This window comes from Lagopus leucura, unplaced genomic scaffold, assembly GCF_019238085.1.
Source record: "Lagopus leucura isolate 7727_CA_CO unplaced genomic scaffold, USGS_WTPT01 Super-Scaffold_100001, whole genome shotgun sequence".
Lineage (NCBI taxonomy): Eukaryota > Metazoa > Chordata > Aves > Galliformes > Phasianidae > Lagopus > Lagopus leucura.
The window spans coordinates 11,678,670-11,696,947 of record NW_024962262.1 but is presented as its reverse complement, the minus strand read 5'-3'; the positions used below and the strand labels follow the sequence as shown (position 1 = coordinate 11,696,947).

The following is an 18,278-nucleotide window of genomic DNA, read 5'->3' as shown; positions in this document are numbered from 1 at the left end:
ACATCAGAGTGGCAAAGGGATGTTCTGAAAACCTCTTCTGAACAACCTCTTAATGAAAGCTTGAATGGATTTCTAGAAACAGCTCTGGGATATGAACCTGGGGAAAGATTTAATTTCTTTAATTGTTGGGAAAGGACCATTTGTTGGCTCTACTTACTGTCTTACTATTACCATCTTACAGAACTTATTAACACCTACAGAGATTTAAGGGCATGACAAAGGGAAAAAAAAACAATCAGAAAGCCTTGAGGTGATACCATAAGAACATGTTCTCCAGCCATCTGTTAAGGATGCAAGGATGCTATCCAGAAAAAAAATAGCAGTGATCTTGGGAAGTGAAGAAAACTAAATCTACATCATACAAGTTAGGAAAGTGAATGCTCTAACAGGAACGAATCTGGCCCAGGATGTTAAGGGCAACAAGATGAGTTTCTGTAAGCGTATCTGTAAAAAAAGCAAGACAGGGAAAATAGGGGCCCACTGCTGAATGAAACAAGAGACCTGGTTATAGAAAACAGGGAAAAGGTCAAGGTACTTTCTTTTGCTTCAGCTGTTATCAGCAGGACGGGTCTTCGGAAATGCCTGGATTCAGAGATCAAGGGTGAAGGAAAATGTACCTTTGATGGAAGAGGTTCAGGTCAGGGCATTTAAACAAATCAGACATTAAAAAAATCCAGAGGTCCTAATGAAATGTATCCAAAAGTGCTGAGGGAGCTTGCAGACATCACTGTGAAGCCACTCCGTAATTCCTTATCAATCACAGCAACTGGGAGAAGTGTTCAAAGACTGGAGGAAAGCAAACATGATGCCTCCATTCTCCAAGAATGGCTAGAAGAGGACACAGGGAACTACAGTCTGATTAGTCTCATCTCGGTCCCTGGAAAGGCGATGGAACAGCTAATCCTGGAAACCACAATCCAGCCCTACAATCAAACCCCACAGAGGGGAAGAAAATACCAGTAGTAGTCAGCATGGACTCATCAAGGAGACGTCATGCTTGACCAAACTGAGAAGCTTTCAGTGTTTCAGTGAAGCTGTTTTCAGTGGTGAGTGGAGACAGGACAAGGGGAAACGGCTGGAAACTGCAGCATAGGAAGTTCTGCACAAATGTGCGCAAGAACTTCTTTACAGTGAGGTGACGGAGCACTGGAACAGGCTGCCCAGGGAGGTGGTGGAGTCTCCTTCTCTGGAGATGTTCAAGACCTGCCTGGATGCCTACCTGTGCGACCTGCTGTAGGGAACCTGCTTTGGCAGGGGGGTTGGACCCGATGATCTCTGGAGGTCCCTTCCAACCCCTACAATTCTGTGATTCTGTGATTCTTTGACAATGAAATTACCAGCCTGATGGATAGAAGGGGGAGCTGTGAATACAGCAAGGCCTTTGACACGGTCCTTTGTGAGATTCTCAAAGATAAGCTGTTGATGAATGGACTGGATGGGCAGTGACTTCGGTTGAAAACTGTCCTAACTACTGGCCAGTAGCACAAAATCTTAATAGAGACTAAGAACTAACAGTGAATCCCAGAGGACAACATTGCGTTCAGTCCTTTTTAACATCTTCATTAATGATCTGCATCATGGGACACAGTGTATCCTCAAAGTTTGCAGAAGATGCAAAATTGTGAGGAGTAACTGAGAGAGCAGAGGATTGAGCTGTTATCCCAGCTTAAACAGTCTGGAGCTGTGATGATAGGAACCTGAGGAAAGTTTTGCAAGGAGACATACAAAGCCCTGCACCCTGGAACAAACAGCCCCAGGCACCAGGACGTGCTGATGTCCACTCAGCTGGAAAGCAGCTCTGTGGAAAAGCACATGGCAGTTTTGGCAGGCATCAAGCTGGACACAAGCCAGCAATGTGCCCCCATCAAAAGAAGGCTAATGGATCCTGGGCTACACTGAGAAGATCTAGGAAGGTGATACTTCCCCTCTACTCAACAATGGTGGCACATCTGGACAGCTATGTCCAATTCTAGGCTCCCCAGCAGAAAGATGTGGAGATACTTAAGAGAGCGTAGCAAAGAAAGACAGAGACAGTGAAGGGTCTAGTCCCAAGAAGAAAGGCTATGGGAGCTGAGACTGTTCAATCTGGAGAGCAGGGGATCTCATCAGTAAATCCCTGAAGGTAGGGTGCCAGAGGTCAAAGCCAGGCTCTGTCAGCGATGCCTGGTGCCAGGACCAGAGGTCATGGGCACAAACTGGAGCACAGGAGGTTCCTCCTGAACACCAGGAGCCCTTCTGTGCTGTGCAGTGATGGAGCACTGGCACAGGCTCACAGAGGCTGTGGGGTCTCCTCCTTGCGGATCTCCCAGAGCTGCCTGGATGTGGCCCTGGGCACCTCTGCTAGGCCCTGCAACCTCAGCCATTCTGTGAAACAACACACACAAACAAAGGAGGTTCTGCTAACTAACCTGAACACATCTCTGGAGACGTTCAAGAAATGCTTAGATGTTACACTAAACAACATGGTTTAGTGGGGAAATATTGATGGTAGGTGGACGGTTGGACTGGATGATCTTGATATCTTTTCCAACTTTGGTGATTCTAAGATTTGTTTTTCCTTTTGCACTCTCATCTTCCCCACCACAGTCCTTCCAGTAAGATGAAGACAGATCTTTCTCTTCAAGGCTCATGACTGTAGCTGGCAGGTACTGCACACATAAGAAATCTTATTTAAGAAGGATCAGAGTAGAGAAAAGTACTGTATGCCAGAGAAGCAGGTAAATGGACGTATGCCCACGGCTCCTTAATCCACACACTGGTTAGAAAATAACTGCTGCATATTGCATCAAAGTTAATTGTCAATTAGAGCTTTCATGAGCTCATGCCTGTGAGCTCTCAGACAGCTGAGTTTGCCAAAGTCAAAAATAAATACCTTGTGAGGGACCTGGAAGTTTTTAGGGTTCTAGTTAACGCATGATAAAGGAGGACAGCATCCTCTGTTTCTGCTGAAGTTTGGACTATAACACTTCATTTGAAGGGTAGCATGTGACCTAATGGCTGTACTAGCACTAATAAGGCTAAGTACTATACTTCTTAGAGCAAATAAATAGTCCAAGTTGAGAGCTTTATCCTCCCTTAAAAAAAAAAAATTACAAAAATTGCCTAGAAGCAAAGGATCCCTAAGAGCAATATAGTTACAGGTTCCATTCAAGTACAGAACTTTAAACTGAATCCTAATCCTCCTCCATCACTACACATTGAGAAGTTTAAAACTGGCACCATTATTTTATTTCTCTGGCAAGAGAGGTGGCTACTTTTTAACCTCTTAGGACCCACTGTTGCACTCATAGTGTAGCCACAATCCAAGACCGTCTTTTCACACTGAAACAGGCTGCCCAAGGAGGTTGTGGAGTCTCTTTCTCTGGATATATTCAAGACCCAGCTGGATGCCTTCCTGTGCAGCCTGCTGTAGGGAGCCTGCTTTGCAGTAGGGTTGGATTCGATGCTCTCCAGAGGTCCCTTCCAACCCCTACAATTCCGTGATTCTGTGAATCAAAGAAGCATAGCAGGTCCACTCTCAAAGTGTTAAACACTAAATTGAAGTGTTTAGCAAGGCCAATATGGAATCAGAGAAGGACATCTGACTAGTAGGAGTGTCATCTGACTGTCATCTGACAGTGCCAACCCAGGACTGGGCCAGCGTTCTGATGGACAACTGCTATGTCAGAAACAAGTTCACTTGCTCAGCTGATACACAAATACGTGGTTGGGAAAAAGAAATGTAAAAAAAACCTGAAGTTGCCTTCTAAATAAGAGCTGCAGCATGCTACAGAGACAGCATAAGGTTAATATATTTTTGAAACACTGTGTTGCAACTTGATGTCTGGAATTTCAAGAGAATAAGCACCTTACATTAATGCACACAAATTGTTTACTGCTGTTCAAAGCTGTGATTTATTTATTCCATCTTACAAAAGAGACATGTAAGCAACTTCACCAGATCCATTGATTTAATAGTTATAAGTTGATTTAAAAGACAGATCTGTACCTATCCAGTCCTTCAATTGTAGGAATCAAGAATATGTATTATATGTATATATTTGCTTGTTTTCTTCAAAAGCCAGGTGCACACTTAGCATCTGGATAGCTGGGATTGAGAAGAGATATCCATGAAGGGACACAGATGGATCACTGAACTCATGCCAACAGAGGCATTTCCTGAATTTGACACACTTGTGCTAGAGTAGCAGTGTTAGCTGTAAAGCTGAAAACTGAAACAACAATATTACATCTGATCCACTCTACCGCTGGAACTTACTGAAATTATTTACTCTCTATATTTCAGTCCCAAGTCTATACCAGAAACAGTGGCCTCACATCTGCCACAGAATTCTTGCAGAAAACCAGGTGGCCACCAGCAGCAGTAGTTCAGTTGCTGCAAATCAACAACTTGGATGCACGTTGAATCTCTTGTAACGCAGATGACTTTGGGTGTCTGCAATGGAAGACACTCAGCAAACACTCCAAGAGAACACAACTTCCTGTGTTCAAGTGTTCTGCAGCTGCTGTTCACTCATGATTTACAGCACGACCTACATCCAGTGCTTACATGTCTTTAAGTGCGTAACAGACCTGTTCATGTGATGGAATACTTGTAAGCAGTCTCACAACTGAAGCAGCTGTATGAGGATATGCTGCATTAGAGAAGCCATCTTTTACAGCACTGCTCTGCTAACGGGCGTAGGTCTGCCCAAGTGCTAGGAATGGCTCTCCACAGCATAGCTCAGTTACACAGCAAGTTTTACACTGAGTCAACATGCTGGCTCTGAAAAACAGAGGGCCTCTGCCACAATAGCAGCTGAATTTTATGATGATAATTCAAATATCAAATTAATTACCTGAATCTCATTTTAGTAAAAGCTTGCTTATTTAATTTTCCACTTGCTAGCTGTTTGTACATACACAGACAGGTTTCTCCACAGCTCAGTTTCTCTGTCAGGATTGATGAGGCCACAGTCAAGTTAAGCTACACAAAACTTTCAGACACGTTCAACTAGTTTCTTTGATTAGGAAAATATGAAAGTATTAAACAACTTTTAGATGATACATCACACTCATGTAAGTACTTAAGATTTTTTTTTCCAGTCATCTGGGTCCACTTAGGTTTCTCTAATGATCCCTTGTATTCTAAGGATAAATCTCACAAGCATTTTTTTGTAATATCATAATGGAAGACAGGAGTTTCTATAAAAACTCAAAAAAGAAAAAAATTTTTTGTTAGAAGAACAGAAGGATCCCAAAAAGTATTAGCATAAGATTCTTGGTATTATCCTACAAAAATCAAGATTTATCAAAAAAAGTCAATACAGCTCCATCTCACCTTGATGTTAACAAGGCTTCTGACTTCTCTCGGTGTGCAAACAATGCACAAAACAAGTTTCCATGAACATGGGGGGAAGATGCACTTTCAAGAACGCTCTATAAACATGATCAAATGAATCAAATGGCAGAATGGAGAAATGCATCAAAGGGAGACCCAAAGGAGCTTGGCCCGAATCTGGAATATTCAAAGCATTCACCTCCATCAAGTCACTCAGGGAATACCAAGCTGAGGAGGCTTTGAAGAATACTGGAAATCAGAATGGAAATTCAAGTCAAGGAAGTCTGGAGAAAGCATATGGAATTAACAAGAAGCCATCATGTCTAAAACTGCATCTACTGAACTATGCAAGTAGAGCACCAAAAACTACCCTTGTTTTGCGGTACTAAAGGCAGTGTCCAAAGGATATTATGGATCACAGGATGAATTTTACTTAACAACATACTCAATATAAATAGGAACACTGTAAAGAATTGCCCTTCACTGTCCTCAGCACGATTTAAACCTCAGTTGAGGCTTTGCATTTCCAGAAAAATGCTGGCAATCTGAAACTGATGAGTAGCAATGAGTTAAATTTAGGTATTTGCACATAAAGAGGGAAGAACTGCATTTGCCTCAACAAGATAAGCCTAAAAGGAACAAGATCTATCCTGAAGTACACTGAAGGTACCCTTCTCTTAACATATATGGCCCAGATGTAGTTCAGCTTGCGGACACGTCCTCCAGCAGCAAGCCTCTGAGATGCCTAGAAAGGCTGCTGCAAATATTTTACAAATGACAAAGGTGTAACAAGTCCTGTATTTAGGCAGAGAACTGAACCAGATCCACTTCTCATGGTTATTATCTTCCCAGCTATGCTGGCATTTAACCTATATAACCAAAACCTGACCCTAAAAATCAACTTCCTCCACAGTACAGAAATAGTATTTTCCAGAAAATAAAACATGCTAACTATGGTGGTTTCACACCACTGTTGGGCAACTCACCTCCACCACACTGCTTTTACTCTTCCTCCTCAAAGCAAGGGAGAAAATACAATGAAAAGGGGCTCAAAGGTTGAGATAAGGACAGGGAGATCACTCACAGGGAAAACAAACTCGCCATAGGGAGATCAATGTAATTTAGTGCTTACTGCTAACAGACTGGAGCAGTGAGAAATTAAAAGCAAAAAACACCTCCTTCCTCCTACTGTGAGCAGCACAGGGGAACAGGTTGTGGTCAGTCCACAACACTTTGTCTCTGCTGCTCCTTTATGGTCACCTTCTGTCCCTGCTGCCCCATGGGCTCCTCCATAGGATGCACAAGGATATCTGCTCCACACAGTACTCCAAGGGCTAAAGGGGAACAGCCTGCTCTCTCCATGGGCCTCTCATCGGGCTGCAGGGGAACCTCCTGCCCTCCTTCTGCATTGATGTTGGGGGCTGCAGAGCTGTTTCTCTCCCACTTCTCTCTCCCCTTTCAGCTACTGTTGCACAGAGGTTTTTCCTTTTCTTAAGTCTGCTCTCTCAGAGCACGACCATCACTCACAGCTCAGCTCCAGCCAGCAGCAGGTCTCTGTTGGAACAGCTGGAGCTGCCTGTGATCTGACACAGGGCAGCTGCTGGATGCTGCTCACAGAGGCCAGCCCTGCAGCCCTGGCTACCAAAATCTTGCCACATAAACCTAATACAGTAACTTTCATATCTTCTAAGTGCTAAAACTCTTTTCCCCCATTCAGAGACTTTAAACATTCAAACAGCTGACAGCTTCGCAATAATATGAGAACTGGTACAGAAAGCATTCATTTCCAAGGCATAAATCTGAGTAAATCAGTACTCAGTTCTGCTCTACAGAGCCTATGGACCGGCAGAGTAAAGCTAACATTAGAAACCACAGTTCATAACCTACAAATACACAACTTCTCTATACAAGTCTAAGGTCAAACAGCAAAGATTATGGGAAAACGTTCAGCAAAGATACCAAGGCATTATAAGAAAATCAACACTGATAAACAGAAGCACTCACCTTCCGCAATTCAATTGTAACTTCGTTTCTGTGTCTTCTCATAGTCTGGAAGAAAAAAAAAAAGAAAAGAGTTTATATATGAGTGAAGTGCTGTGTATGTTTTGGAATCCATTGTTTCTAGGTCAAAAGTACACTCATTCATTCAAAGATAGGGAAAACAGTGTGCATAATGTAGAACTCAATCTCTCCTAGTAAGATGCATGAGTTGTTCTGTTCTTTTTTAAAAAGAGATTACACACCTTACAGAAAGCTTTGCTATAAACCACAATAAGTATCCTGAAGACAGAAAATATTTACTTCTCCAGAGTTTCACTGGAATGACTCTTCTGGTGTTTATGTACATGCATGAAAAGCAGCAGCAAATACAGGTTCAGACAGTCTCAAGATTCCTATGACCACACTCATGACCCAAACACAAAACCTATGCCTATCATCTGGCCAGAATAGGCCATGAGTGACAGCAGACAACTGAGTTCAATGCAAAGACAGGTTAGGCTCGTGGCAAAAGGAAACCAAGAGGTACAATGGCATGGAATCTACTTCAAATCTACAGCTTAAACACTGTAAGGGAAAATGAGCCCATACAAGTCTTAATTCCAGGAAGATACCAGGCACTCGATATGCATTCTCTACAATACAGTTATCCCTGTATTGTAAGAGGGATTAAAAAAGTCAGTAAGAACAGTTTATCTTAGTGAAAGCACTCTCCCTAGGCTCATTTTACAGTGGAGAAGGTGTACCATCAGAACGTAACCAGAAGAAAATCAGGACTGAATGACTGCTGGCAGCCTAGAAAGATCAGCCACACTAACTAAAACTTACCTGTTAAAATACTTCCTGTGTTCCATCTTTGCTACTGACCTTCACTGCCACTTTCGCTCCTTTTGAGTTAGGGCAAATAACTTCTGTCAAAATGAGCAGTACACAGAAACCAACATTACTGCCCACCGGCCATCTAGGGTAACACTGAACATCCTAAAGCTCACACACGGGTGATTGAAATGAGAGCTCTTCACATGAGCCTACATGGGATGCAGATTCAACATTACCCCTGGCTTTACTGCTCTCAATCCGTTTGCACTGCAGTATCCATTTAATTATCTTAGGCTGACTTAAGCATAAGGAAGACTTGTCTTCCAGTTCAGTGCTTGATTAACCAACTTAGGTCAACACAAGTCTCATTTCACATCTACAAGCATGAAACGTGCTGCCTCAAACAAGACAAGTCCTCACTGCACTAAGAGGACACTCGCACCACAGCATCTACCAGAACCACACTTTTTCCCCTCCCTCACCATTTTGTTATACCACTTGATCCCTGCGACCACCTACACCCGATTGCTGAGGTATGGGAAGGAATTGGAGAGCTAGGGAATGGGTGAAAAACCCAAAAAGATGAAGAACTTGTCAAGTCACTGCATGCAGCTAGCTTGGTCAGTCATTCAAGCTGCTAGCCAACTAGAATTTTATACTTACTTTAATAACTAAGTCAAATCTAAGGCCACTAAGTAGTCTAAAAATGCTTTTCAATACTTCCCATCATAACTCTGCTCAGTTAGACAAATCTGTCTTAATTTTCTACTACAAAACTTTTTTTTGGATCATTCTGAACATGCTGGACACCAAATCTTCTACATTTAAGCCATACCCCAGCACGACCCATCAGTTAAGCTCAGCACCCTTTAGCATCTCCCCTCACACCAAATCCAGTACTGTAAGCACCAGATTATGGAATTTCAGAGGTCTAATAGATGCAAGGCAGAACGTAGCTTCCAGTTTGATCCCAAATTATGATTTCCACCTGCATTTTCTCAGTTATCTGTGACAGTACTCGAGAATATTTTCCATTGAACACACAAAAAAATCAGACCACATTTGAAACTCCTTAGGGGATAACCATAACATTTGTCACCTACCATTCAACAAACAAGGCAGATTTAAGAAAAATACGCCATTTCAACTGTTTAGTAGCTGACTGCTGTAGTAAAGAGAAAAACAGTGTAGCACCAAGCAAGCATTACTATTCATTTCATCAATTTATCTCTAGCAATACTTTAACTGAAGATGGTTACTCAGAGTGAACTCTTCACAAAAGCTCTACTGGGAAGACTCTAAGCTTCTTCCTAATGACAAGTCGTTCACTCAGCTCTTCAATTGGGTTTTATCTTTGCTTCATGCTTCCATTATTTCAGCCCCAATGATCCTATCCTATTACCATCCCGTCTCAATATTGTTCTTCACTAGTTGTTTGCTTTTAACAAATTGCTTTTCAAAACATTTGACTACTGCATTATGGTTTTACACTTGACGTGCAAGAAATCTCCCATCTCTTCCTCATTTAGAGAGCTATCACTCTTCAGAAACATTCTTCAGAGAGCTTATCAACTTCATGGATGTTTTTCTGAGTAGCTGAATACATTTTCTGAGCTTCCATACGTGTCTTAAGGCAATCTCCACATCACCTGAGTTTTACCTTTTTAGGCATTCTCCTGCATTTCCTTTTAAGCTTTTTGTACACAGTTTGACATTTGAAGCAGCGCCGGCAGGTTTTCTTCCTTTCCTCCTTTAAAAGACACAACGCAGGCAGTATGCACCACTAAGTGCTGAGCTGCTCCTCCGTTAGCAGAGCAAGCAGGAGATGTCACCTAGACAAAACTTCACTAAGCACTAAGGACTCCCAGGGGGAATCCAGCTCCATGTCATCACCATGCCTTTAAAAATCCAGTGTGTCAGGGGACCCAGGGCCATGCAAAACTCAGCAGTGCAGCATTAGGGCTATGGTCTCTCCCACACATACATGGAACAGAAGAGCCTATGAGGGTTACACCTGGCTGCCATGCTCTGACCGTGACCAGATGCACACTGATGATGCAAGCATTTGTGCCTCTGGCCACTAGATACTGATATATGATCACAGATTCCACACCAAACACGTCAGTTGTTGGAATTACAGAGTGTATGTGAAAAATACACGTATGCATACGGGTATGCACCAGCCACGTTTCTTAGCTTTATGCCTTCTGTTTAATTAAGATTTGTTTACACTGCTCCCCCTTCTTGACTATCTCTTCTCTCCCACAGGAGCAGACAATGATCCAGTAGTGAAGGAACTGCTCCATGACAGATCTCAATGCAGTTAGGCTATCTGTGCCTTGACGGACCTTGCTTCTAAACCCTGAAACATGCTTCACTCATCTGACAACAAGGAAGCCAGGTGCCGTACAGCACCATGCTATGTACTGGACCTATCTGCTGAGCTTTTGTAAGCCTTCAAGTGTGCAGATTGATAAGCACAACCTGTTTTTATTTTATGCAACAGGCTTAGTGAATTAATTAGAATTTCTTAAAAAGTAGGTTTAGAAAGTTCATGCTTCAGATGAATTATTTTAGAAATACAGCAGTTATCAGCATCTTCTTACAGCTCCAGAAGCAAACACAACATAACCCAACAGCTATAAACGAAGCTTCCCTTTAAGGAAGCATTACCACTTAAGAACAAGCTTTCATACGACCTACAAGCCCCAACATGTACAGAGTCAGTATGTATTATTTACAAGAGATTTACACCAATGGAAAGCTTAAACATTTTCCCCAGCTAAAACAGAAAACGATTTCCCAACCTAAGCCCATGGATTCCTTGCCAGCTTTTAGGCTGGGAGGACAACCATCTGCTAAAACCTCCATACACAGTATTAGCTGCAGCCTAGCAAGATGTTAGCAATGGAGGCAATACCACGTTTGACATCCACAGCATCTGACTGCAGTCATTTCTCAGCTTAACGTACTCAAACGCGTAACTTCAAGCCAAGCTGAAACGGCATCTTTCAAAGCTATCACAAGACAAAGCTGAACCATTTCACTGCATAAAACCAGACCCCAAAACTCAGAGGGAAAACTCAGCAAAGGCAGAATCCTTAAAAACCACAAACTGACTCAAGTTTATTCCCACAGAACGTAAACCTAAGCACAAAGGTACTAAAGCATCATATTCAAGGTGCAAAATGATAGAACAAATAAACAGTAGTAACTACTGGTTAGCACATACTGCTAAGAAGCAAGAACATATAACAGTTAACAAGTTGTGCTACAACTTTACACATCACTGAACAGACTAGGAGGAACAATCCTTGAGAGCAGCCCAGCAGAGAAGGACCTGGGGGTCCTGGTGGATGAAAAACTCACCATGAGCCAGCAGTGTGCTCTTGCAGCTCGGAAAGCAAACGGTATCCTAGGCTCCATCAGAAGGTGGCCAGCAGGGACAGGGAGGCGATCGTCCCTCTCTACTCTGCTCTCATGAGGCCCCATCTAGAATACTGTGTCCAAGAGTAGGCTCCCAATGCAAGAAAGACAGGGAGCAGTTGGAGAGGGTCCAGAGGACAACCACAAAGATGACTGGGGGGCTGGAGCACCTTCCCTATGAAGACAGGTTGAGGGAACTGGGCTTGTTCAGCCTGCAGAAAAGAAGGCCGCAGGGTGACCTCACTGCAGCCTTTCAATACCTAAAGGGAGCCTATGAACAGGAGGGGAATCAACTCTTTGAAAGGGCAGATAACAGCAGGACAAGGGGAAATGGTTTTAAGTTGAGGGAGGGAAGATTGAGGTTGGATGTCAGGGGGAAGTTCTTTACAGAGAGAGTGGTGAGGTGCTAGGGGTTGGAGATTCATGATCCTTGAGGTCTCTTCTAATCCAAGCCAGTCTATGATTCTATCATCGCTCAAGTCATAATTAAGTTAATGAAGTTTCACAATGTGATCTTTCTCTTCCAGTTTGTAGTCTTGTAGTGGAACAGTTAGTTAGTGGTGAAGCTGTCATGCCCCAAGAACACTAAGCCTGCTTACAAGTCAAAACCAGACATCTAGCAAAAATTTTAATGTCAGGTTCCTTGGTTTATTTTTCATTACCTTATGAAACAAATCAGAAAAAAAAAATAAATCTACCAGATGCTGCTAGATAAATCAGTATTCTCACTTCTGTTCTTTCTGAATACTCTCACAAAGCCAGATGCAAAGCGTTACATGTCAAGAGCAGCACTGACATCTTCCACTTAAAAGAGATATAATCTCCACTTTCCAAGCACCAAAACAGACGCTGACGTTTATATGTCAGCAAAGAAAGTCACAGTGCATATCTGAGCTGCTGCGTTATGGACTGCAACACTTACTAATATAATCCAATTATTTCATTGCTCCTTTGTAGGCTCTTCCACCCTTATGACAAAGGTCAGGAAGAGCTAGAAACTCAAACCTAACAAATGGAGGAACCTTATTCCAGGGCAATACAAAACACAACGATGCTAAGCTGACACAAGATAAAAATTTATTAAAAGAGACTAAGCCTTGAAAATAAAGCAAGCTTCTTCAAATCAACGTCCCAAAACAAGGCTTCAAAGAATGCTACAGCTCCTGCAAAACAGCCTTTGATTCTGTCAATGGGCAGAAGCTATTCTCATCAGATCAGCATTCCAACTGTGCTATTCCTCCCCTGACAAGATATGTCAAAGCTCAATTTCAGTCAGAAAAGGAAAATTTCTTTCCCATTTTTCAGTCAATAGACATGGAGACAAAACTGAGCATAAAACTCTCGATATCAAGCAGTGACTGAAGATAACCCTGCTAACTTCTGAATTGTCACTGTAATGTAACCCTTGTTACTATTGTATTTAAAGACACATCTTTAAGTCACTGAACATATGGGATCTCCTGGCTTAAGCATATAAGAGAAGTGCGACCAGCAGGTCAAGGGAGGTGATTCTGCCCTTCTAGTCTGCTCTCATGAGACCCCACCTGGAGTACTGCATCCAGTTCTGGGGCCCCCAACACAAGAAGGACATGGAGCTGTTGGAGCAGGGCCAGAGGAGGGTCAGGAAGGTGATCAGAGGGCTGGAGCACCTCTCCTACAAGGACAGGCTGAGAGAGCTGGGGCTGTTCAGCACGGAGAAGCGAAGGCTCCTGGGGAACTTTATAGCAGCCTTCCAGTATCTGAGGGGGGCTACAGGAAAGCTGGGGAGGGACTTTTTATAAGGGCATGGAGCAACAGAACAAGGGGAAACAGCTTTAAATTGAAAGAGGTAGAATTAGACTAGATATTAGGATGAAATTCTTTACTGTGAGGGTGGCGAGACACTGGAATAGGTTTGCCTGGTGAGGTCGTGGATGCCCCCTCCCTGGAAGCATTCAAGGCCAGGCTGGATGGGGCTGTGAGCAACCTGGTCTAGAGGTGTGCTATAGCAGGGGGCTGGAACTAGACGACCTTAAAGGTCCCTTCCAATCTCCACCACTCTCTGATATGTACCTCACCAGTAACATCTGTGAAACCCTGTAAGTGGTGCTCACAATATGCTAAAGAGCTAAGGGTCTGTCAGAGCTCTGCCACTCCTTGCCTTTCAGAAAGCCACCCACACCTTGTGGCCAAGAAAAACAAACGAGTACTTTGAAGTTCTGGATAGCACTTAGATTAAGTTTGTAAGGACAGCATTAAGTCTGGTAAACAAGCTTCTTTGGCTGCTTGAGCCTTTAACTGTACAATACGTCACACTACTTGAAAAGGCAACTGCAGGGCTCCCATAAACAAACAGAAACAGAACAAAGAAATAAAAGCAATCCAGCAATCAATCAGTTATTTTAGCCTAAGGTATACCAGAACAAATGAATGCATTTTCCAAAAACTATCCTAGCAAATTCATGGTGTAGTACATTTCTCCTGAAAAACAAAACAAGAAGAAAATTCAGGCCAATTCAAAAGGACAAAACTACACATGAGATACAGCAGTTTCTCAGTTGAAAGACAACCCCTGAAGGTAGTAACAGATTTCCAACACCGGTACTCCTTTATGGCAAGTTAATTTTAATCCACAACTGGAACTAGTCCTAGGGTTTCCATTAATCTGTAATGTCTACATTTTATCTAAAACTCAATCTTAATCGATTAGTAGCAATTTAAAGTCCCTGAGATAAATTGGTTTTAGAGACAAGGAACTGTGGGCGCCTGGTAAGATTACTTCATCTCCAGATATAGCACAAACTAGAAAAGCAAAACCAATTCAAATGTGTGAATGATACAACTAGTTAGAAATCTAGAGTCACCGCTTTCTCTGTTATTCCCGGATAAAGATTTTATGTTTAAATTACAAATGAAATTTCACAAAAATCTGTTTTAATAACACACATCATTTCTACATTTAAAAAATATGTATATCAAACGTCACCAGAGTACAGAATCTCAGAAAGGCCTGGGTTGAAAAGGACCACAGTGATCATCCAGCTTCATCCCCCTGCTATGTGCAGGGTCACCAACCAGCAGACCAGGCTGCCCAGAGCCACATCCAGCCTGGCCTTGAATGCCTCCAGGGATGGGGCATCCACAACTTCCTTGGGCAACCTGTTCCAGTGCGTCACCACCCTCTGGGTGAAAAACTTCCTCCTAATATCTAACCTAAACCTCCCAAAGTGCTATGAATTTTAAACATTTTAACCATTTTCAGCTATACTGTTGGGTAGAGGGAAGATGAAAGCACAGCCACCATTTAATGGCTCAATCTACTCACCACGGTAACAAGCAGATCTGGAGCTCAGTGTGGTGCTCACCCAGACCTGCCACCTCATTATGCAGAATACCTAAGGAGTGGTAGCTTTTAATCAAAACATTTACACCGTTTCCATCAGTGCTGGAAGAGGAAAGATTTGGAGAAAAGAAGGCTCAAAGGTGACCTGATAGCAGCCTTTCAGTATCTAAAGGGAGGCAACAGGAAAGAAGGGACAGACTCTTCAGCAGGGTCCGTAGTGACAGAACAAGGGGAAATGGTTTCAAGCTCAAAGTGGGTAGATATAGGTGGGATATAAGGAAAAAATCTTTTATGGTGAGAGTGTTGAGGGACTGGAACAGGTTACCTAGTAAAGTGGTGGATGCCTTGTTCCTGGAGACTTTCAGGGCAAGGCTGGATCGTGTCCTGGTCAACCTGATGTAGCTGTGGTGCCCCTGTTCATTGCAGGGAGTTGGACTAGATGGCCTTTACAGGACCCTACCAACTCTAAGAATTTTGAGATTCTCTGATTCTATGACTCGGATGCTTTTAAGCAAGCCAGCAGAAGAGTTCTGGTGATTCTCTGGACACAAAGTGTGTTTTCAGGAGCCTGGCTAAGACATGCATTTAGCTGCTTTTGGTCTTTTGACTATTAAAAACGAAAGAAGGGAATAAATTGATTCTAATTTCTTAGAGTCTACAAACTTCATTAAAAGATAACTGGTCACTGAAATTCTTTATTTCTGCTCTTACCTTTCACCATTTTGGGAACCAGACTCAGAAAACCAGGAGATGAATGCCGACAGGAAAGAATACACACCTGGAATAGTATGTAGCTTGATTAGATGCACAGGGACCAGGAAAGCTTAGCATTTGCAAGTCAATTCCAGTCTGCTTCCACCTGCCTAACTTAAGAGAAACTGGCCCAGTTCCAACAGCTGGATTGGATTGAACTAATAGCTCCCCCCCTGCACATAAGCATACCCTGGAGCACAGTTTTAAATAGTTTACAATGTGGCTGTGGGTGCAGTACAGTGAGAGAAGGCGTTTCCACTGATGAAGTAAACACTGTCCGTCCCCTGAAATCTTTTTACTAGCTTTTCTTCTTTATTCCTTCTGACACCTTTGAACAAGCATGAAATAGCACAACCTATGTGAAAATGCAAAAGCCTCAGAAGCTGGGCTGGCTCTGGTCAGAAGGCAAAAAATCCAAGCGCTCCTTTGTATACAGTATTCCAGATGACTAAGGTTAGCAGCTGCCTATCTTCAGTTAACATTAGAAGTTAGATGTTCTCTATTTGCATAGGAATATAATTTGTTTGTCTGTTCAAAGTTGAGGCTTAGACTGATGATACTGTTGTACTTGTTCTGGTAGAGCTGGCTTCAGCCAGAAACAAAGCTTCAGACAAAGAGACACTGATAGAAGCTGATGCTGCTGTTCCACTTGTTCACATCTTCAAAGCACACAGAGCCTGCTCCAACAACAGCAAGCAAAATCAGTGCATGAATCCAAAATTCTGGGATTATTAACACAAAATTCTGGAACAGCATCTCAGTGGTGTGAATGTGAGTACTTAAAACTGGAAGTACTTAGAATGCAAGTACTTAGAACTGAAACCAATGACAATACAGACATGGATCCCTTCTATTTCTTCCCAGAAAGATCTGACATCCTTGCCAAACTCAATCAAACTGTTGTCAGAATTAACCCTTCCTACTCTGTTTGCTTCCTTAGGTATGAGCACCAAGGGATATCAGCCAACGTTTCTTTTCCCCTCAGTGTACAACGAACACAGATTCTTCTTCCCTCTGTCCAACTCTGAGACTTATCTCATTACAAAGTAGTTCTATAAACTTTCGAACTGTCCTCTGAAGAGCAATGATTTTTATTTTTTGAAGGCCACCAAAAAGTTCTTTTTCAGTTACATCTGCCATGTTTACTTGTTTGGGTTTTTTTGTTTGTTTGTTTGTGGCCTCTAAAATGATTACCTGCTGCTTGTTTCTCAGTCTCTTCTGGCATATCTGAACCCAGAGAGCCTCAGCAGAGTGGGTGCATCAGGTACCCACTGAGTTTTTTACTCAATGACGGGCAATGACTCACTGCAGTCAGACATGCAAGCCAACACAAAAAGCCACAAGCCAATTATTGTTGCTCATGGTGCTGAGTCACCTGAAAGCCCTAAGGACGCAAAGCTGCCCATCCACGATATCCTCTGCTACTCCAAGTGACCTCCACAGAAAAGCAGCTGCTGAGTTTTCTTCTAACACACTCTTTTGTAAGCCTACTCTTCGAGATCCTGACACCCCCTCTTTGCACTTCTTTAACCTACATACCGAGCTACCACCAAAGATGTGAGTTGTGAGCACTGCTGTTTTAATTTCCATACACTAATTATCCAGTTTAAAGGTACAGGTATATCAACCAGCCCTCAGGAGACTGGACTCAAAGCAATTTAGCTGTTTGTATTCAACACGAATTGCACTGAAGCTGAAGGACACGAAGCAATCCAGAATACGACTGTTATCTGCTGTTTTAATATAGAATGAAAGAAGGGCTGAATTCTCTGCTTAACATCAAAACACAAGTGTAGTCCATTCATCACACCTTGACTGAGAGCAGACAGCTTTCAGTACAGCCGCATGGGCTCCACCAAAGGCCAAGCTTCCAGTTAACCCCAGCTAACTCATCACCATACTCTGCTCAGGCCGACAGGCAGCCAAGCCATGATCACCAACTCCTTCCAAGCAGTAGTTTTGTCCTGCACTCCCACCAGAAAGAACAAGCAATCTGTCTTCTCCTAGGAGGGGAAGCCAGCGTTCCTCCTACTCCCTGAGTGAGGAGGGGAAGTACACCCACTGTCTGCTTGAGGAGCACAGCCAGCTGCTGCTGCAGAAGGGGAGCCCTGCATAGGGCATGTAGCATAGAAGAATCCAGTTCAGAGGTAGCCCAGTTTCTTTCCCCACTAACAGACTTTAAAAGAAACCAAACCCACCACTTCTAATGCAGCACTTCACAGCCGATATATCGTCTTTATTCGTGTACTGGGGGTGAGACAACAGAAAATAAAGTAAAATTAAAATGGCTCTTCATGGTAAGCGGGTGCAACTATCAGATTTCTTTAAATCTTAAATCAATGTAAAAGCTTAATTTTAAATATAAGAGCTTCTTCTAAAATTGCAGATGACTACTTTCCATAATCTAATTACAAAATGAAGTGTTTGGTCAGAATGGCCTCACAGACTTCTGCCACAGAAGATGAGACATTCTTAAGCTTGCCAAATATTTATCCTAGCTTCCCCTTCCCCCCCTTTCACATGAAGAAACCGAGCAAACAAACTCTCCCCACCTCCCCTTTAAGCCAGAAAGTGGCAGACCCCCTTGCTGGGACTTGCTGGATTTCCATAACCTGGGCACTGAATTTGCAACTCATTTTC

General features: G+C 42.8%; 1 protein-coding gene across 2 annotated transcripts in view; it reads right to left on the bottom strand.

Moving 5' to 3' along the window:
* The window catches only part of KPNA3 (karyopherin subunit alpha 3), a 53,154-nt gene that overhangs the window by 26,707 nt on the left and 8,169 nt on the right, over positions 1-18,278 (bottom strand). The window contains exons 1-2 of one of the 2 annotated variants that reach the window (XM_042867609.1): positions 15,597-15,663; positions 7,325-7,369 (exon numbers count right to left, since the gene is read on the bottom strand). In XM_042867609.1, coding sequence (XP_042723543.1) covers positions 7,325-7,366 — 42 coding nt within the window. In that variant the 5' untranslated portion in view covers positions 7,367-7,369; positions 15,597-15,663. Of the gene's footprint in view, positions 1-7,324; positions 7,370-15,596; positions 15,664-18,278 lie in introns of those variants that run through there. The other variant, XM_042867608.1, reaches the window with a different exon arrangement.